Source organism: Coregonus clupeaformis, chromosome 9 (genome assembly GCF_020615455.1).
Source record: "Coregonus clupeaformis isolate EN_2021a chromosome 9, ASM2061545v1, whole genome shotgun sequence".
NCBI classification, from domain to species: domain Eukaryota; kingdom Metazoa; phylum Chordata; class Actinopteri; order Salmoniformes; family Salmonidae; genus Coregonus; species Coregonus clupeaformis.
The window spans coordinates 32,988,380-33,002,133 of NC_059200.1; the positions used below are offsets into that span (position 1 = coordinate 32,988,380).

Below are 13,754 nucleotides of genomic sequence, written 5' to 3' on the forward strand. Positions count from 1 at the left end.
GTATAGCCAGCTGTGTAGAGCTGTGGGTAGGATGCAGGGGTTGAAACCTAAATTATTTTCCAATGGTTTCATTCTGAAGAGAACTGTGATTTGTTTCGTTCCGTTCCAATGTTCCGACCAGCAAAGTAAAGTTCTGAACCGGTTCGAACCCAAAAATAGTGAAGGTTTATATTGTTCCTTTCTGTTCCTTTCTGTTCCTTTTATTTTACATGTCTTACCTTTTTGGCCTTAATAAATACAATTTCAAACGTGATAACTATAGTATCCTTAAGTAGCATTGAAAAAGTTAATCCATTCTTCTCTAATTAAAAATCTCTCTCCCTCATTTCTGAATCACGCTTGTAACATCAGTAGGCTACAGTAGCCTATGCTTCGGAGGGGGAGGGGCAGGTAGCCTACACACGTACACACACCGGTAAAGATTTTCAGCTGGCAGGCAGACACTGGAATATATTTCTGAGTGACAGAGTGAGGGCTTTGCATAGGCACTTTGTTGCGTTTTTTGTGGGACTTGAAAAAAAATCCCAGAACGTAAAAGAACGTTACTAACCGGTTCCCATGCTTTTAAAATAACGGTTCTGTTCCGGAAAAGTATAGATCACTTTCGTTCCCGGTTCTGATTCTGTTCCTCCAAAAATGTAGTTATTTTTCGGTTTTCTGTTCTGTTCCCTGAACCCGTTCCAACCTCTGGTAGGATATGGACCAATGGCCTAATCAAGACCGCCTGATTTTCACAATAGACTATACAAATATAATTTGATTGATTGAGAAATAATGTACTTCAGAACATATAGTTGAGTCTGTAGGCATATAGCATACTGTGCTGTATAGCCAGCTGTGTGGAGCTGTGGGTAGGATGTGGACCAATGGCCTAATCAAGACCACCTGTGCTGACAAAGTGAGTTTTGATCCTGGTCTATGAAAGAGGATTTGTAGATGTTGTGAGGTGTTTCTCCCTCTCAGTGATGAATGAGCAAATGTCAGGGGTGCAGTACTAAACAGACACAGAATGTAAATAGTTTAGCTGAGCAGGACCAAAGCCAGGCAGCCAGGGAGAAGGCTTCCCCATGGCCAGTGTCTGTGGAACTTGGCTGCCTGGAGAGTTTTGACTTTCAGCACACTTGGACAGAAAATTATTAATAGGGCCAGTGGACAGTACAAATTAACATGATCCCCTTTAAAATGGGCAAGAACACTTTGTTATGGGCCATTTCCAAGTAAAAAGTATTGGGCCCAGTCATTCATAAAGTGCTTATGAAGTCTTAGCTTCCTTAGCCATGTCTACGATACCTAGCTCTGAGGCCTATGTTTCTGAGCGTGCTGTTAGCAGTGCCCTCCTGGCAGTGTCCTAACCAGTCCCAGGCTCTCAGGAAACTGGTGGCTGGTGATGACCTCATGCTGTGGTTTCTCTGAGCTCTGCGAGACGAGAGGGGGTGTAACCTAAGCTCTCCCCATGGGCTCTGGCAGCAACATAGCACAGAGCTAAAGACCTCTCCTGGAGGATGTTCACTATATTGTTACTAGCCCAACACACACAGCAGGAGAGTTATGGACTTATAATTTATACTGGTTATGTATGTGATGTTTTTCTTCATGTGACACACTGGCCCAACCTCTGAGATCACTGTACCATTTCCTGATGTTGTAATGGCTCTTTGACACTTGCATCATAGATCCCAGGGCTTACTATGAAATCGGTTTGGTTGGAACTACAATACTAAATATCAACGGCCATGGCAACCAAAATGTAATAGCAATTTCATTTACAGTAGGGTTCCTTTTTCTTGCGTTAGAATGTGTTCCAAAGTTCAAAGTGAGAACACATGGTCATAACACTGCTTATAAAATGTTGTTGTATTTTAGAAGCCTTCTAAGAAATTCTAAAATCTGTTCCCCTTTTCTGTCACTAGGTGGAGCAGCAGTCTCCGTACATCCAAGGTTACAAGGTGATGTACAGGGCGTCTGCTGAGCTGGGCCAGCCGGGGGGACAGTGGAGCGAGTTTGAAGTGCGGAACCCTGGAGAGGACGGTGCTGTGGTGCCTCAGCTGAAGAAGGGGGTCACCTACGAGTTCAAAGTGCGTCCCTTCTTCGATGAATTCCAGGGAGCGGACAGCGAGGTGAAGGTGGCCAGGACGCCTGAGGAAGGTGAGAGGCTGGGGCCAGGGGTCAAGGGCTTCTGTTAGAGAGGGTAATGATGGGAAGTGTGGGTGGAGATGAAAGGTTTCATACAGCAGGTATAGTATTAGAATGGAGTAGGTGGTTTTGTGAGAGTTTTAGTAGTCCAGGGAAGTGGTTGACAAATCAACCTTTCACGTGTAGAAATAAATGAATTTGATTTTTGAGAAACCATAACACAACCCGGTAACATATTATTTGAATAGTCCATCTGTAGATACTCTACAGACTATCTACAGACAATCAGTAACATTTCAACTATCTACTAAACCTAGCTCTAACCCTAACCCTAACCTTAACCCTTATCCACAAGAGGTTGTTGGCACCTTAATTGGGGAGGACGGGCTAGTGGTAATGGCTGGAGTGGAATAGGTGGAATGTATCCAATACATCAAACACATAGTTTCCATGTGTTTGATGCCATTTCATTTACTCCGTTCCACCCATTATTATGAGCCGTCCTCCCCTCAGCAGCCTCCACTGCCCTTATCCTAACCCTAAACTTAACCATTACCCTTAACCCTAACCTTAACCATTACTCTAACCCTTATTCTAAAACTAACCGTAACCTTAGCAAGCAGTTGCTTACCAACAGATAGTTTGTTGATGGTCATTCTATCAACAGAGCATCTACCAATGGAAAATCCGGACTTTCCAAATAAAGTGTGCTAATTGTTCCGGAGATATATGGGTGTTACTGTATGGTTGTAGCATAGTAATCAACATTGGTGAGGTTTGGGAGTTTCACATTGTTTAAAGCTTATATGTGTCTGTATTCTGTATAGATGAATGCGTAGTAGCAGCTGTGCAGACAAATTGCGCTGCTAATTGTTTTCTGAGTTCATACGTAGAGCCCCATCCAGCCCGAGACAACAGACATGCCTGCTTTCATTATCTTTAACTAGGCGATGACTAAGCTCCTGAGGCCAACGCACTACTGATTCACTTGAATTGCTCTCATCAGGTGACTCGCACCACCACCACCGTGGCACAGCACACAAAGCCTCCAGACATTTCTAGAGCTTCAGCAACTTACCATTCAACACAACATCAGCTCAGTCAATTCCTGTATTATATTGATGACAAACTAGCCACCTCGACCTTTGGCTTCGTGTGGGTTTCAAACCCTTAGGCAGATAATTGCAAGAGGATGCAGTGGGCTGAGCTAGATAAATAGATATGTGGTACATTCAGTGCCCCAGCTTGTCAGAGAAAACATTGTGTTACACATTTTAAAAAATCTGCTCACCTTACAAATACTAACAATTATCACAACATCCATACAAAGTACCCACTGGGCAAAAACTGGTTGAATCAATGTTGTTTCCACGTCATTTCAACCAATCAAATAAATGTGTTAACGTTGAATCAATGTGGAAAACTGATTAGATTTGCCAAAAGTCATCAACATAAGGGCATTTCATATTTTTTTTACCCAACCTTTAAGCTAAATCCAATGACATGGTGAAATGTTTTGTTGATTTTACATTGAATTCACATTAGTTGACAACTCAACCAAATGTAAATCAAAACTAGGAGCTGAACTGACGTCTGTGGCCAGTGGGTATTCACTCTAGTTCCATACCCTTACAATTTAAAACATTCTACAATATTAACCTCTATTTATTCCACATGCTGTTCATTAGCTCTTTATGATCATTCTGTTCAGTAACATTACTCTTATTTAGAGCTTGCATCGCCTATTGTATTGAGAATCATCTGACTACTGCAGGTGAAGCTGTTGCATCTGATCTGAATTGTCACTAAATGTTCTTTCATGTTCAGTAAGAGACATGGCAGACGCTGAGCGGAGCTGTGACATGTACAGGATCAATTGAGAGTGGGTGTCTTTGATGTCATTATGATGTCTGTGCATCTGTCTGACGGTGTGTTCCCGTCTCAGCCCCCAGTGGAGCCCCCCGGGGCGTTACCGTGACGAAGAGTGATGCCAATGGGACCGCCATCCTGGTCGCCTGGCAACCGCCTCCCGAGGAGGAACAGAACGGAATGGTACAGGAGTACAAGGTAAGACGGAGAGATGGTTTGATTTTCTACTGAAGGAAAAAGGGGAACAAACAGAGATAGGTATGGAGCAGAATCTCAAGCCTCCCACTTTCTCCCTCTCACTTCCTTGGGTTCATGTGTTTTTAGTTGCTTCAGCAGAGGTGGACTAAGCACATTGATGTGAGACATTGCCAACTACTGGGCTAATGTTGATATGTCACATCAAATACAGTTTTTGCATTTACTGAGAAAAAAAAGTCCCACTGACTCCACCATCACTCTCCTTCTTTCACCCTCTCCTCTACAGATCTGGTGCCTGGGCAACGAGAGTCGTTACCACGTAAACCGGACAGTAGATGGCTACACCTTCTCCGTGCTGATCCCCAGCCTGGCGCCAGGGATACGCTACAGCGTGGAGGTCGCTGCTAGCAACGGCGCTGGCCCAGGGGTCAAGAGTGACGTCACCTTCTTTCAACTTGGTGAGCTGCTCAACTGTAGTTAACACCTGATAGTCTCCCCTAAGTTTAGGGCATCTAAAAATATATTAAGAATGTTATCTGATCTCAGAACCAGGAAACGGAGAGGTGAATTAACAGTATTAATCCATTATCTATGTCTCTGTTGACTCACAACCTTGAGGTCAATACCAGTTCAATCGCTACCTGTCTAATGTCTTTTCAGTTATAGCCATGTGATAGATGGTCTGTGTGATTTGCATACTGTGTCAGTTCTCACCATGACAAATGTACAGTACAGGGTGTCTATCTAAAGTCCCAACATTAATATGTCTCTGAGTCAGCTCACAATGCCTTTAGTTAGGTATCATAATCATAAAAAAATCATTTGTGTTTAGCCTCTCCTGCCCTATTCTCAGGTTCACTATATGTGACAAAAAGCACACACACCACTGACATTTTCAACTCGATTTTCCTGCCTTTTCACATTACCCATATCAAGCTTTTAGAGTTACATCATGGAGTCCATTCACTCCAGTTCACCTCTTGGCCTAGCACTCTGATGAGCAGAGAATGAGAACATTCTCCATGACAGATTGTGTGACCAGATGTATTTAGAGATATCTCCTTTCAGCTGACTCTCCTGTCTCCTCTCTGTAATGTTGTTTTCCATCTCAGACTCCTGCCCTTCAGTTGAACTTGAATGTTTTGAAGGACTGATGTTTGTCCTTCAGGATCCGCCTCAATTCTTCCCGGTCAATTTTCTATGATGGAGTATACTATATGTATGTCCTATGTGTCAATCTCCTCTCCTCCTCTTCCTCCCACTCTCCCCCAGACTCTACAGGTCAGATGTTAGACAGTCGTGAGGACCAGGACACGCTGTCTCAGATCTCAAACGTGGTCAAGCAGCCGGCGTTCATTGCAGGCATTGGCGCTACCTGCTGGGTGGTCCTCATGGTGTTCAGTGTGTGGCTTTACCGCCACCGCAAGAAGAGGAGTGGCCTCAGCAGCAGCTACGCCGGCATACGCAAAGGTCCGTAGAGGATGTGGGATTGGGTGTATATATCGGTCGACATGTTTAACTATACTTGTGGGGACATTTGACCAACTGGGGACATGTTGTTAGTTTAGGGTTAGGCTTAGGGCTAGGGGTTAGGGAAAATAGGATTTTTAATGGAAATCAATTGTGTCCCCACAAGGTTAGTTAAACAAGACTGTGTGTGTGCGTGCGTGTGTGTGGGTGGGTGTACAGTGGCTTGCGAAAGTATTCACCCCCCTTGGCATTTTTCCTATTTTGTTGCCTTACAACCTGGAATTAAAATTGATTTTTTGGGGGTTTGTATCATTTGATTTACACAACATGCCTACCACTTTGAAGATGCAAAATATTTTTTTGTGTGATTCAAACAAGAAATAAGACAAAAAAACAGAAAACTGCATAACTATTCACCCCCCCAAAGTCAATACTTTGTAGAGCCACCTTTAGCAGCAATTACAGCTGCAAGTCTCTTGGGTTATGTCTCTATAAGCTTGGCACATCTAGCCAATGGGATTTTTGCCCATTCTTCAAGGCAAAACTGCTCCAGCTCCTTCAAGTTGGATGGGTTCCGCTGGTGTACAGCAATCTTTAAGTCATACCACAGATTCTCAATTGGATTGAGGTCTGGGCTTTGACTAGGCTATTCCAAGACATTGAAATGTTTCCCCTTAAATCACTCGTGTTGCTTTAGCAGTATGCTAAGGGTCATTGTCCTGCTGGAAGGTGAATACTTTTGCAAGGCACTGTATGGGTGACTGTGCTTGTTACTGAGAACTTTTTATTTGATATCAGTGTCTTTGTGTTTACAGTATTATACTGCAGTAAGTAGAGTATCAAAGGTTGATCACACCCAGCTAATATTTAGTTTTGTAGAGATTGGAGGGAGATGAGAAAGAGACTGGGATGATGATAATGATTAGATGTCGGGAGGTGGATGGAGGGAGGGAGGACATTAGGTTGGATTTTGTTGTGGTCATTTAGCTGAACACTGGCAACCTAAGCCCTCTGAGTTAGAGATGGGACACTGTCCTCTGTGTCACCAGAGTAATTGCATTTATTCACTTCAATCACATTAAGGTGTGTTTTTCTCCTGTAGCCTATAATGTGACTTGCCTAGTGTCAGCTGCTTTTATCCTCAAAGTAGGGAGCCTGATAACCACATATCATATGGAGAAATGAAATAAAACGGGTTTGGTCTAATCTTCTCCCCTGACTCGAAGACCTCAAAGGGTAGTGACGATGAGCTGGCACATCCCAGAATACGCTGACATTCAAACGCTGACATTTAGGGCTCATTTCCAGGGCGCTGCCCGCCGCCTCTCCCCAGTGAGGCACAGTTAGAGTAGGGACAGGCCTGTCACCCAGGTAATATGACACGTGTTCTGCAATCTCTGTTATCTCTCTCCGTCTGACCCCAGGTGACCTCCATTACCCACAAGGCCACTTGTTCCTGAGACCACAGCGGTGGTGATTGATGCAGGACAGGGAGCCTCATCTGACTGTGTGTGTGTGTTTGAGTGTGCGTGCATGCGTCAATATGTCTGATGGTTTTTTGTGGGGCTTTTTTCACAGGCTTACGAAATGAACCTTCTTCTCTCTTTCTCTCCCATCTCCTTTTTTTCTTATTCCCTCTGTTTGTGTTGGGTTTGTTCCTGCAGTTCCATCATTCACCTTCACTCCTACAGGTATGTATGAATGAATGTGTTCAGCTGTAAACATGTATTTGTTATTTACCAGTATGTGTACTGACATTGAAGCCCCTGTGATTCAGAGATGCCTGTACACAAACACAGTTCTCTCCTCAGTTCCTCCCAGCACTCACGGACAATCTGTTCCCATACACAAACAGCTAATGGAGCCAGTATTTATCTTTGGTGGCCTCACATCCACAAACCAATAATATAAAAATACAAAATCTCACAGAGGGAGGTCGGTTCAGGGCTACACAAAGTGATGTTCTGACATAAGGTGAATCAGGTGACAGACAGCTCCTAAAGAGGTCATTAGCCCCTCCTTGTCCCACCTTCTTAGACCAGGCATAGACAACGACACAACATGGCCACCAGTTGGCCTGTCCTGTGGTTGTGGTGAAGACAGTTCAGAGTGCTGCTGTGTCACTATGCTTTGTGACAAGGTAGAGATGCAGTTAGTACCCCCAACATACAGAGCATAACCACAGTCCCATATTCCCACTTGTCCTTCACACAGTGACTGTAGTAGTAAAGTGTATCTAATCATATGGTTGAAGTGACTCACCCTCCAGTGAAGAGGATGTGTCTGAACTGAAGGGGGATCAGTCATTGTTTTACACTCTCACACTGATTTTGTTTTTCTACATAGTGTGGGTTGCCTGTGTGTTGATGTGTGTTTGTTTGTGTGAGTGTGTGCGTGAGTGCGTGTGTGTGTGAGTGTGTGTGCCGAGTATGACTCATGACAGGATGTGTCTATCAGATGCAATGAGTCAGACTGACCTAAGGACAGCTGTATGAATACAGAGTGACAGACAGGTCCCACCATCCTGGATTCCCTCGCTCATTTGTCATGCAGGTTGCTTTCTTGTGTTTCTCACATTTGTTCCCTTTCTTTAAATCAGTGAACTATCAGAGAGGAGGAGAGTCTGTCTGCAGTGCTGGGAGGTAAGGGGCATCATCCCAATGTGTGGTTTTATGTGTACACTTTACTGGATATGATTTCCCCACTGTCTATATAGTGCACTGATTATGGTGTTCAGTAATGCAGGAGGGAAGTGGTAAAAGCAACAACTGTGTATTCACTACTTGAACCACCAGAGGGAGGTCTCCCCCTGTCTGATAAATGACAGAGGACAGAAACTCCCATGCCCATCCCTGACTGAAATCCTGTTTACTTGACTTGGAGTAAAAGGTTGTTCTGTGTGATAATGGTTCTGGTTATGTTCTTCTGGTTCAGACCCGGGCTGCTGAACATGGGGGAGAGTGTGAACCAGCCGTGGCTGCCAGACTCCTGGCCCAACACCTGTGCCAACCACAAAGACTGCAGCATCAACTGCTGCAACACTGGAAATGGCACCAGCGACAGCAACATGACCACCTACAGCCGCCCAGGTCAGTACCGTTACAGCTACAGACCTCCTCCGGTGGTGATAGTGTTCAGGTCCCAGCAATGGAACTTATAGTATAGAGATATAATGCAAATCAAATGAGCAATGAGGGTTATCATGGAAATGAAACATGGCTTCAACATGATAATTAATGGTGTTATGTGACTTCCTGTGTGAAGGGTTAATGAATAGGTAATGTGTCTCTAACCCTAACCCCATGTGGTCTCCTCTCCTCAGCCGACTGCCTCGCCAACTATGGCAGCCAGTTGGAGAACCAGCAGGGGGGGGGTCTACTGGGGCCTGAACAGGCTGTGTACAGCGACGTGGACCTCTCCAACAAACTCAACGAGCTCAAGACCTTCAACAACCCCAGCCTGTGCTACATGGGCCCAGGGGCAGGTCCGCCCACCCCCTACGAGCCCACCCCCTACGCCACCACCCAGCTCATCCAGTCCAGCATCCTGAACAAGGCTGCAGCAGCTGGGGCCGCGGCTGGGGCCCCTGATATACGTTGTTGGAACCAGCCCCCCTCCCAGCTGCAGAAAGCACATATGCAGTACAACATCATGGAGCAGAGCAACAGGCTTAATAAAGGTGAGAGGATTGGACATAGCGTAGCAGTGGTGGGAGGGAGGGTATTTGGGAAGTTACTTCTGTTTGAGTTTATTTGTTTTACTCTGTGTAGTCAACATATCTGTTTAACTCTGTCTGTTTCTTTCTCTCTGTATCTGCTGTGTCTTCAGACCACTATAGAGGAGATGGGCCCCTGCAAGGCACCGTCCCGTACAACCAGGCCCACGAACACAGCACAGGAGGCTCCCACCACAGCTCTGACAGGGGCAGCAACAGCACCTCTGGTGAGACACTGATTACCCGGATCATAGCAATAGGACAAATAAGTATATGTTATGCAGTATGTTCTAAGAGTTTTTCTCTATTGCCTCTGCAGGGAGCCAAAGTCATAAGAAGGGAACTCGCACTCCCAAACTGCCCAAAACTAACACAGTGAACCGGGGTGAACTTCTGCCCCCTGCCCCTGCCATCCCCCCACCAAGCCGGAGCTGTGACGAGTATACCCTGCCCATGGAAAAAAGCTTTAACCCAGATGCCCTATGCCCAATGCTTCCCTCGCGGATGTACCTGCATCCGGATGAGATGGAGGAAGAGGAGGCGGAGGAAGGGATGGATAGGTGTCCCACCCCCCCTGTCAGAGGGGCAGCCTCATCCCCTGCGGGTTTGTCCTACAGTCACCAGTCTACGGCCACTCTCACCCCCTCCCCCCAGGGAGACCAGCACAACGGCCTATACAATGGAACAGACCACCACAGGTAACTATGAGCCCAACTCACACTGCATCTCACTCATCCCAGCTACAACCATAAGCCATTTGTATTAATCAATGCTTTGATCCTTTCCCTTTTTCCCTTCTTAGACAACACGCGGCCAGCCCCCCTCCTTTTCCGCTCCCCCTCTCCCCTCCACACACCTACGGCTACATCTCCAGCCCCCTGGCACTGGATACTGACGGTCAGGAGGAAGAGGAGGAGGAGGATGAAGAAGAGGCAGGGGATGAGACGGATGCAGACATGGCCCAGGGTCACTACCACCAGCACCAAAATAACCACCAGCCCCACCAACAACTGCCCCACCACCAGCACCCCCGTTCCCCACGCAGGCTGCATCTCCGGGGTCTGGAGCAGACGCCGGCCTCCAGCACGGGGGACCTGGAGAGCTCCGTGACGGGCTCCATGATTAACGGCTGGGGCTCGGCTTCCGAGGAGGACAATTGCTCGTCAGGACACTCCAGCGCCGTCAGCTCCTCAGACGGATCCTTCTTCACAGACGCCGACTTCGCCCAGGCTGTGGCCAACACAGGGGACTACACAGCAGGTCTACGCATGGCCAGGTTCCCAGAGGACACAGGACCAGCAGGTGAGGAGGAGAGAGGGGGCAGGAAACTGGGTCAGGGGAAAATATCAGAAATAAAATGCATAGATTTGCCTTCTTAGATAAACTTTAATGTACTGACTGTTTGTCTGTTTCCTCAGGGAGACGGCACCAGCGTCCCAGCAGCCCCCTGTCCACAGACAGCAACATGAGCTCTGCAATGATGCAGAAGAGACCGCCCAAGAGGCACAAGCAGCACCAGGCCCAGGTTGGCCACCAAGGTCACCAGAAGAGGAACGACTTCACAGACGGTAAGGGACTTGGTCTGAGACATGGATCACTGCATGGAACAGCTCTCACATTAACTTATCTAGCTGTACAGTACATATGCCTTGGTGATTGATGTTCCAATAAGTCTGAAGTTCCATTTCTGTGTTCTTCTTTCCTCAGACTCCTGCATGCCCTTGAAGTCCCCTAGTCACATGTCGCGGTGTGGCTATGAGGTGAGGGGTGCCACGCTCCCTAGGATTGGCTCTGGGGAGAGTCGGGGCCGGAGAGGGAGTGCAGGAGGCCAGAGGACCAGAGAGGGCTCTGTGGAGAGACGGGAGGCCCAGGACAAGAACAGGACTCCAAAGGAAGGCAAGGGTAGCAGCAAAGCCTGTCAAAACCCAGGTACTTACTGCAATGTAGTCTACTTCCCATATGGTTTGTGTATTGGAACAAAGTACACATATGAGCTTCATAACTTCATGCTTGTATGTGGTTCCTACATGTCAAAATAAATCCCCTTGAAAACTAGATGATTCATCTCAATGGAGTTGATCCAGTACAAACTAGGTAGAATGTGTGTAACCATCCACCATCTCTCTCTGTCCCAGGTTCTGAGGACATCCCCCCGTACAGCAGGCCCTCCTTCCCCTCGGTGCAGGGCCAGAGCCAGGCTCAGAGCTCCTCCAGCTCCATGTCCTCCCGGGGCTCAGGGGGACGGAGGAGAGATGGGGCCCCCGGGGCCCGTAGGAACCCCACAGACACACTGCCCAGCATCGCAGGCTTCCAGACCCAGGAAGAGGAGCTAGAGGTGAGAACAAGATACTCATAAAAGTGTCCGTTTACTAGTTTCCATGAGTTGAAAATCTAGTATGTCTATGATCTTCTTTTTATGGCCATTAATTGAGGGGTTGTATTATAAACTTGTGTCTTGAGTCCACAGCTGCTGGAGAGCTGAGGATCATGGGAGAAGGAAAGAAAGGGGGATCTGACATCACAATTCAGTGACTATTATGTAAATTACTTTTCATATCATACAGAACAAAAAAACTGAACAATATTTAATATTTGTTTTTCGTATTACAATTTCTAATTTGATGTCCATCTTGCAAGAAAAAAGAAAGTGAGAAAAAAGGTGCAATGGCGTTTGAGTCTGTTAACTAAATAATTTTTTACTTGACTTGTTGGTTGAGAGCTTGCTTCCATTTGCCTCGATGAAAGTAGTCACAGCCTCAATGAAAGTACATGCACATTAGATGGCTGTTGTCAGTGTATACAGAGACCTTGTCTTGGACCACCTGCTGTGGTATCACAGACTGGTCTTGGCCTGTCTGTTGCCCCTGTAATTAATATTTGGACATCACTATCCATCTTGTACATTTTTGTTAATTTTACTGCCACAAAAATTGCTACAATGGGAATTTTACATTTGTTTTTAATGTATTTTTGTAATGCACTGTTTTTGTTTTGTTATTGATGTTGGTCTTGTCAATGTGCGTTATTTGTTCTACTTTGGTTTCAAAAGCACAATCACTTAACTTTATTTTAAACTATTGTTATCTATGACCTTCTGTCATACAAGAGGAACAATGATACACACGATTGGACCAGTGTTATGTGTCTTAATATTCTGTTTCTGTTAGGGGTTGGGATGGAAGCGAAACTCCCCTGTCTAGTTTAGGTTCAATTGAAACCACAGTGTTTATTTGGACTCAAGGGGACACTGCCCAAAGCAGTGATTGCATTCATAGATTTATTATGGCCAAACTACTATGTTAATCGGACTATACTCTCATGTCTAAAAATGCACTTATGAGGAAGTGAGAGAGACAGTAGACAAGCTGAGGGATACATTGTACCAATAGAGAAGGATGAGGACGCCCCATTAGTAGGAGTCTCCCCATTAGTAGGGAATGTTGATGGATCCATCCTGGAAAATTGATTTCTCCATGCCTGATGATGGGTAGCATTTTCTCCATGAGCAACCAGCACACAGTGACACATCCACCATGGTTTCCCAGCAAGACAGAGGGCAGAGGAAAGTGACATTAATACTTACCCTGAAGAAGGACTCTATTACAGAAAGAGGACAACTGGTGACAAAGACTGGGACTTGAAAATGCTGCAGCTTGGAGATGGAACAGCATGTTGGGTTTAGCTTCGTTTTGGCTACATCTAGGCCAAGCTTTGGGTACTTTTTTTTGCTTCCTACACATCTACAGAATGTGTGAAACATTGTTCGCTGAGGACACGTGACATTTGTTTGGAGTTTGCCATGTTTTAAAGAATTGCAACTATGTTCATGATGTCAGCCATGGTATTTCATTACTGAGTATGTTATAAACGGGATGAAAAAAATATTGTCATTTTTACCACATTATTTATTATTAAAATGTCTTCAAATGCCAGTGTCCCCTTTGAATTTTTTTTTGTGGTTCGATCTTTGTTCACTTCTTAGGTTAATACCTTACTTCTCTAGCATTTCACCAGTCAATACATCCTAACACAAGGTTGAAGTGAAGAAGGAAAATGGAAGAAGAAGAAGAGGAAGAGGGAGAGCCACCCAAAAGCCTGTTCCTTATGGGAATGTGATGACACGCTGCTTAATTAACCTCACTCATGAACCCTTGTGGTTAATTAACAGAGCAGCTGTGTGCTGTCAAAGGGAAAGAGATGCTCTGGAGCCTAGCACAGGTGTGGCTCTCTGTGTGTGTGTGTGTGTGTGTGTGTGTGTGTGTGTGTGTGGTGGGGGGGGGTTAGCAGTCAAAACTACAGCTACGAGCGGCAGCCAAAATTATTCTCTTTGTCCTCCTCAAAGCGCAATATTGTGATGGAGAGAAAGAAC

The 13,754-nt window shown here is 45.7% G+C and overlaps 1 protein-coding gene across 1 annotated transcript in view; it reads left to right on the forward strand.

Moving 5' to 3' along the window:
* Positions 1 to 13,317, forward strand: part of LOC121573770 (roundabout homolog 1-like) — a 233,209-nt gene extending 219,892 nt beyond the window's left edge. Inside the window, exons 17-31 of the mRNA XM_041886014.2 lie at positions 1,911 to 2,145; positions 4,079 to 4,200; positions 4,487 to 4,658; positions 5,473 to 5,670; positions 7,335 to 7,361; positions 8,270 to 8,312; positions 8,605 to 8,759; positions 8,993 to 9,349; positions 9,499 to 9,612; positions 9,705 to 10,083; positions 10,188 to 10,687; positions 10,804 to 10,953; positions 11,093 to 11,314; positions 11,521 to 11,720; positions 11,853 to 13,317. Of these exons, the coding sequence (XP_041741948.2) occupies positions 1,911 to 2,145; positions 4,079 to 4,200; positions 4,487 to 4,658; positions 5,473 to 5,670; positions 7,335 to 7,361; positions 8,270 to 8,312; positions 8,605 to 8,759; positions 8,993 to 9,349; positions 9,499 to 9,612; positions 9,705 to 10,083; positions 10,188 to 10,687; positions 10,804 to 10,953; positions 11,093 to 11,314; positions 11,521 to 11,720; positions 11,853 to 11,867 (2,889 nt within the window). The 3' untranslated portion in view covers positions 11,868 to 13,317. The remainder of the gene's footprint in view (positions 1 to 1,910; positions 2,146 to 4,078; positions 4,201 to 4,486; positions 4,659 to 5,472; positions 5,671 to 7,334; positions 7,362 to 8,269; positions 8,313 to 8,604; positions 8,760 to 8,992; positions 9,350 to 9,498; positions 9,613 to 9,704; positions 10,084 to 10,187; positions 10,688 to 10,803; positions 10,954 to 11,092; positions 11,315 to 11,520; positions 11,721 to 11,852) is intronic.
* Positions 13,318 to 13,754: the final 437 nt, after the last annotated feature.